Here is a 7,500-nt window from a genome sequence, read left to right on the forward strand (position 1 = left end):
GTGTGTGTGTGTGTGTGTGTGTGTGTGTGTGTGTGTGTGTGTGTGTGTGTGTGTGTGTTACCTCAGCAATAAACTCGGCCTCATCCTCTTCACCAATGGGGATATTCAGTCCGCTCACAGCGTTGAAAAGCTCGTACACACTCATCGCCTCGATCACTCCTCTCTTCTGGAAGAACTGTGGGACACACACACACACAGACAGACACACACACACACACACAGACAGACACACACACACAGACACACACACGCACGCACAGACAGACACACAGAGTCGCGAATCATTATATAATATATCTTTTCATCTTATCTATTATTTTTATATACTTTCTTGTATTTTCTGTATGTCAGTGAGTGAGTATGTGTGTATGTCCTTGTATGTAAATTTCCCAGTCTGGAATTAATGAATTAATTAGCCGTTACCGTGGAAACATTCCTGCAGTCTCTGAAGAGGAACTCCAAGGCGTGAGGATGGGTGGGCTCGATGGACTGACTCACGTCAATCAACCACACCTACAGCATGCACACACACACACACACACACGTTAGTGCAAAGAGTAAAGAATCAATGAAGTAAACAAAGTGAGGGAGGAAGAGAGGCAAGAGAAATGGAGGAAGAAATGAGGGAAGGTAGGAGCAGGGGGGAGTAAAATAATGAAAAGATTCATGGAAGAATCTGGAAGGAAAGGACAGGTGGGAGGGGTAGAATAAAAGATAGAAGAGTTGGGGGAAAGGAAGGTGCATTTAGAAGATGTAAAAGGAGGACGGATGCGAGGAAGGATGGAAGATAGCTTTAAAGGCCCAAACGCACTGACAGCAATAACTGACGCTCCCATGGTGCACTGCAGGCATCAGATCTGAAGCATGGAAACACCACGGAAACCAGCAGTATTTTAGAAAAGGTTGCTTTTAGTCTAATGTTTTGTATATTACAGATACCTCTATTAAGGGTGTCACGTTCTCGAACTTAAAAATGGAATCGTCGATGCTGCCACGCTCCCACGTCACGTCCGTTTGGCTTGCCAAGCGGGGAAAAAACCACACGCGTGTTGAAGTGCTGCGACTAGTCAACCTCCTGTAACTTAGCTACAGCCAGTCAGAAGATAGCGTGGCAACTGCAGATGCTGGAGACCCATCGACAGAACTGGAACCCCCTCCTCTTTCACTGAAGGCGCCAGTGTGAAAATATTTTGGATTTCCAGTGAGTTATGACAAAAAAAAGCCACAGTTTGCAAGCTCTGCTACGTGCGTGAACCATATTCTTCCTCTGGCAGCACGACTAACATAACATAAGTTATTGTTACATTATGTTGTTAATAAATGTTTTAAATTTGACAATGTAGTGTGTGGTACATTGCGAACAAAGGTCAGATATTACATTGCATAAAAGTCTAGTCTAAAAATGGCATAGCAACCTGTGCTTTACTTTTTTTTTATGTCAAAATCAAGAATCGAAAATGTAATGGAATCGAGGATTTGGAGAATCGTGACACCTCTATCAGTGGTTGCATTAGACTTTGTCCCATGACGGACAGGGTCGTAAAACTTCCCTCATAATCTAGCGTATTATGACCGGTCATCTTTATTTAAAAAAAATATTAAGACATATACAGTATAATCATACATTTTCACTTTTTAACAATTAGTAAAGGCTACAGACGAAGCTTACAGGCATAGTAACTCTCTAAACGTGTGGTGTGGCTGCAGAAAATCCTGATTTGGTCGCTGGTTTGATGCTCCCAAAAATCAAAACAAGTTTGATTCTTGGTGTGTGTTCGGCCATTTAAAACAATAGGTGTACTTCAAAGCGCATGCGTCAGACGCTTTCAGTGCGTTAGGGCCTTAAGGAACGTTGAAGGAATGAAAGAGCTAATGGATAAAGATAGAATGAAGGACAGAGAGCAGTTAACTGTTTGAAGAAAAGAAAGATGTCGTACCTTTCCTTTGTGCCACAGCATGTTGTATTCGCTGAGATCAGCATGAACCAGATTACACTCCTGATACAACTGCTGCATCAGCTACACACACACACACAAAAAGGTAGTTTTACAAACTATAACATAGCATTATAGCACTAAAAACCTCTATGCACCTGTACTGTAGCACTAAGAAACACTCTTAGGTTTCCAAACAGAGAGAGAGAGAGTGAGAGGGAGAGAAAAAGAGAGACAGAGAGAGACAAAGAGAGAGAGAGAGAGAAAGAGGGAGACAGAGAGAGAGAGAGAGAGAGAGAGAGAGAGAGAGAGAGAGAGAGAGAGGGAGAGAGAGAGAGAGAGAGACAAAGAGGGAGAGAGAGAGAGACAAAGAGAGAGAAAGAGGGAGGGAGAGAGGGAGAGACAGACAGGGAGAGAGAGAGAAAGAGAGGGACAGAGAGAGACAGAGAGAGACGGGGAAAGAGAGAGAGAGAGAGCGAGAGAGACGGGGAGAGCGAGAGAGAGAGATGGAGAGAGAGACAGAGCAAGAGGGAGAGGGAGAGAGACAGACAGAGAGAAAGAGAGAGAGACGGGGAAAGAGAGAGACGGGACGAGACAGAGAGAGAGAGAGACAGAGAGAGAGAGAGAGACAGAGAGAGATAGAGAGACAGAGGGCGATCTGAATGAGTGTAACTTAATTCAGTGTTACTTGACACAAACTAAGTTCCACTGCCGATCTATTGATTAAATAATCAATCAGAACTGAGGCAAATCTTAGAAACAAGCTGAAAACCATCACGTTATATCTATACATTGGTGAGAGGGGAGGATTGTTTTTGCCGAATATTTGTAAATAGATTATTTTCGCCGTTTTGTTTTACGAATGATTCACCTAAACTACATCATATCCGTTACCAGCGAAAGCAGAAACTGCAGAAGATCCACGTAACTTTCTTCTTTACAAATGAAATAAATGTCAGACTGACTGACTGACTGACTTGTGATGTCACACACAACCAGCTTTTAGAAATGTGTAGTATTGAACTTTTGATTTTGTTAAAGAACAAAAAGAATCACAACACTTCACAATCATCATAATACTTCGAAAATCTCAATAAATGAAAATCACAATACAGAGCCCATCGGCGCCCATGTTTCGGGACAGAAGCATATCGTCCCAGCCCTCGAGACTACGGATCTAAATCTTAGAAAATCTAAAAACCCTCATGTTACGTATACATTAGTCTATATTCGCAGGAAATTCCGTCGGATGCATGTAATTTCACCGATGTCCGTCCCCTTCCTCTGTCTCTGTGTTGGCGTTCTAACCTCCGGTGGATTTGTGAGGACTATGGTTAACTGCTCCTCAGATCTCTGCAGGGTAAATCCAGACAGCTAGCTAGACTATCTGTCCAATCTGAGCTTTCTGTTGCACGACTATTTTACAGCGGCTCCGTGAGGAGCTTAGCCCCGCCCAATTGGTGATTGTGGTTGGTTTAAAGAAATGCCAATAAACCAGAGCACGTTTTTCTCCCATCCCAGAATGCTGTGTGGACTAACCAGACCCTCCTCTGCACCGCTGTGTGTGGATGGTCTAGCAAAGATTACGTATACATAGAGCAGTACATGCTGTACGTACATGTAGGGCCTGGTAGAAGGCGCTCTTCATGTCCTCGGAGCTCAGCGTGACGTCTTTGAGTTTGGGAGCAGGAACGTGGTCTTCGCCGATGAACGACATCACCAGGATGTGTTTCTTCAGCAGCACCACCTCCGGACAGGGAATCTCAGCCTTCTTCATCCTGTGCACACAGACACACAAACACACACACACGTCACATTTATATGTTTAAATTAGGGCTGCGATTAACACACGTGCGTTATGGGATTTGACAGGCGATGTGACAAGCGGGCGCAATCCCGTGAAAACTGTCGCGTTCGTGCTCGTCACACGCAGGTGCGCCGCAAGAGTTGAATTGGGTTGAACTTCTACCTACGTGAGCGACGCGCAAATCAATTAACACGAGACTCATTCTTGCGGTTTGTGAGTTCACTAACATGTAAACCTGTTTTCTAAACAGTAATCGGGACGTAGACAGCGGGGCTTCTGCTTGTCAGAGCATCGGCACAACACTGGATTTATTAAAGCCCAACTCTCGCCAAAATGCAACCTAGGGTCTTTTTGTGAATGTACCCGAGTCAAACTATCGCTTAAAAGCATATTTAGTACGGAAGCGCCACTTTTGAGATTTACCGTATCCTTGTTTTTCGGTCAAATGGCCTTCTGAATGGGAGAGCTAGGGACACTTTTATGCTAGCCTCAAAATAGCTATTTTTAAACCACTAAGAAGGCTCGACACAACATGAGACTTTGCTCCAAGTATCACCAGGGGCTCTACACCTTAACCACAGCATTGACAACATTGTTTGTGTTCCCAGAGTTCACTAAAAAAGGTTTTGAGCAACTCACTGTAGCTCTTGTTCTTCCGGTCTCCATCTATCGAGCCAGTCAGAAATAGTCGAGGGAGGAGAGTAAAGATGGAAAGCTCCTAAAGCTTAGTTCCATATAAATGCACGGATAATTCATTGTTTTGTCGTTAGTGAAACACAATATTGACCTTGTAGTTGAAAAAGGAGCCTCATATAAGAATGACATTTCCTCCGATGGAGTCCGTTCATTCACATTCTGAAATCGCCTATTTTTGACTGGGAAAAAGGCGGATAGAACGACAGCTAGCGTGAGTTGTTCAAAACCTTTTAGTAAACTCTGGGAACACAAACAATGTTAAGGTGTAGAGCCCCTGGTGATACTTGGATACTTGTGTCGAGCCTTCTTAGTGGTTTATAAATAGATATTTTGAGGCTGGCATCAAAGTGCCCCTAGCTCTCCCATTCAAAAGGCCATTTGACCGAAAACGAGAATACTGTCCATCTTAAAAGTGGCGCTTCCATCCTAAATATGCTTTTAAACCAAAGTTTGACTCGGGTACATTCACAAAAAGACCCTAGGTTGCATTTTAACGAGTTATGCTTTAACATCCGTAATTATGACTATGCTAATTTAGCTAACTTTAGCTATCAACGATAACAGTCTGTGGTTAGGAATGACTAGGATTGCCACTATTTGTTATAAACGGACCTGTGATTAGGGATATATGAAGCCACGGTCAGCTGATCTCATTCAGTTGTACGGCAGGGATACAGTAGTGCACAGAATCTCCATGGTTACCACACACTGATCGCCTGGTGTTGTGCACGGATCCATGCGACCACGCAGGCGAGGTGTCGCTCCCCGTGTGAAAAGCCCTTTGCGCTGTACGCTCGTGATGACGCCATCACGTTACGTGACGTCCGGTGCAAAACGTCCGGAGTGTTAAGAAATATTTCGTCTATGTTTACACATTCAAAAATCTTTGGATCAATATGTTTTGGTGTTAATAATTAATAATCATTATAGTTTATTACCTTTATAACTTTTAGGGGATATGAAGCATTTGAAGATACTCCAAGAAATGACATCACAATAAGCCAAAAGTAGGCACTGGCGGAGGCCAAAGGGTTAAAAGAAGAGAGTGCCGTAGCAGCCGGAGTGTGTTTACCTGCTCAGGTTGTGCATCTCCTTCTCGGCCCACAGACGGATAATTTTGCGAGGGTTCAGTTTGCTGAAGCGATCGATGAAGCGATAGTCGTCTTTGATGTAGCGGTCGCGGTTCCTGAACTCGTTGAGTGTCGTCTTGAAGACCTTCAGCACCACTTCGTCCGGGACAGGCTGCTCCTCCAGGCTGATAAACGGGGAAAAATACAGAAAATGTGTATTAAATGTTTGTGTAAAACAGACGGCTTTCAGACGTGTCGGCAGGCTAATCTTCTCTGTTTTCCTCTTTTCTTTCGGTTTATAAATTGTATTATTTCCTCTTTTTTTTTATATATTTATTTATAGACGTTTAGGTTAATTCCGTGCAGCTACAGTAAAGAATACAGTATCCTGTCCTCCTGGTATTTACAGTTTCGGGATTTTACAACAATTGTCCTGGAACAATTAGGATTAACATGTATACGGATACGTTTCCCCTCTGTCAATCAAGCATGCTTGATGTAAGACGTAAAGTCTTCGTCAATGATACCTTAATACCAGTGAATCAAAAAAAAATCAGTTATTGGACACATAATTCTTCACTTTTATGTATTTAAACACCTTTCCAGGAGGTGTTACATTACACAAACAAAGGCCACTGTTATTATTATTGTTGTTGTTGTTTTAGGGCGCATGCTTAAAGCAAAAAAATGGGAATTCGCCCCAAAAAAATCATGCAATCAACCAATCAGAGATCATCTCCCATTCCCTTTAAAAGCCAGGCGCGTTTGGACCTTGGAGCATTGCTGTTATGATGGAGGATTTGCACCGTAATATTTGTATTTGTAATCTTCTGCATGTGTGTGTGCTGCTGTGCGTCCCTGTGTGTGTAACAAGCATAGTGTGCACGTGCTGTGCACGAGCCTAGGAGCATTTTACTAATGCTCTGTTAAAATAACAATGAAATGCTGCGTTATTGACTTTAGACCAGGTTTTTGTTGGTCAATGGTGCCATCACTTCCCGCTGCCTCAAGATAGCAATACTCCCAGAATGCACCTGAACACACCTCCCTGTAAGACCAGCACGCCCAGAATGCACCTGAACACACCTCCCTGTAAGACCAGCACGCCCAGAATGCACCTGAACACACCTCCCTGTAAGACCAGCACGCCCAGAATGCACCTGAACACACCTCCCTGTAAGACCAGCACGCCCATGGGCCACAGATGGGCGCAGGTGCATTTGCTATTTAAACTACGTGGACGCTGGACAGGAAACTGACAACTGCGTCGGTCTTAAACTAGCAAAGACACTTGCGTCAGGCTTTGTGCTGCGCCAGGTGCAACATAGGGCCCTTAAACTCTGTATGTGGACGGAAAATATTAGTTTACAAGAAAATATATCTATATACGTTTGGACAGGGTCCAAAATTAGCACCATCTACTACCGTTAGCCAAGGGGCTGGTTTATTTGCTCTTCAACAAAGTTAATTTTGAACCCTGTGCGTGGACAAGACCGGACTGTGTTTTCCGGGGCCTCCTGACATCCACTCACCTCCCTCCGTTAGCGTGGAAGACCACCGACTCTTTCCCGGTGCTGATGCAGCCGTTGATGTTCTCCAGCACGCCGGCATTCACCATTTTGTACATCAGCAGACGAGTGCGAGGGTCCACGGCTTGTTCCTGCGGAGCGAGAGGTTGAGTGAGACAGAGAAACAACAGTCTGTGTGTGTGTGTGTGATGTTAGCGACGCTGGGTGTTTCTATACGTACGGCAGTGGAGTGCTCCTTCTTGTCGTGTAGCCGGGCGCTACGTCTCTGCTCGCTGTAGCAATGCTGCTTCAGGGAGTTAAACACCTGGTTGGACAGCTTCAGGTCCATCCCCAACCCGTCTCCCACGTGCACCTCTGGAGCAAACTGCAGGACGATGACAAGATGGAGATTAAACTGCTTTTTGAGAAGTTACCATATAGCCCAAAAGTAAATAAACAAATTCAACCTGCACATTTCTCCTGGA

The 7,500-nt window shown here is 44.2% G+C and overlaps 1 protein-coding gene across 1 annotated transcript in view; it reads right to left on the reverse strand.

Annotated features, from left to right (window-relative positions):
• riok3 (RIO kinase 3 (yeast)) overlaps window positions 1–7,500 on the reverse strand; it is a 13,507-nt gene that overhangs the window by 1,399 nt on the left and 4,608 nt on the right. The window contains exons 6-12 of the mRNA XM_078280520.1: window positions 7,257–7,400; window positions 7,040–7,167; window positions 5,510–5,692; window positions 3,553–3,712; window positions 1,938–2,018; window positions 424–513; window positions 62–175 (exon numbers count right to left, since the gene is read on the reverse strand). Coding sequence (XP_078136646.1) covers window positions 62–175; window positions 424–513; window positions 1,938–2,018; window positions 3,553–3,712; window positions 5,510–5,692; window positions 7,040–7,167; window positions 7,257–7,400 — 900 coding nt within the window. The remainder of the gene's footprint in view (window positions 1–61; window positions 176–423; window positions 514–1,937; window positions 2,019–3,552; window positions 3,713–5,509; window positions 5,693–7,039; window positions 7,168–7,256; window positions 7,401–7,500) is intronic.

The sequence above is a fragment of the Sander vitreus genome, chromosome 22, assembly GCF_031162955.1.
Source record: "Sander vitreus isolate 19-12246 chromosome 22, sanVit1, whole genome shotgun sequence".
In the NCBI taxonomy this organism is placed as follows: domain Eukaryota; kingdom Metazoa; phylum Chordata; class Actinopteri; order Perciformes; family Percidae; genus Sander; species Sander vitreus.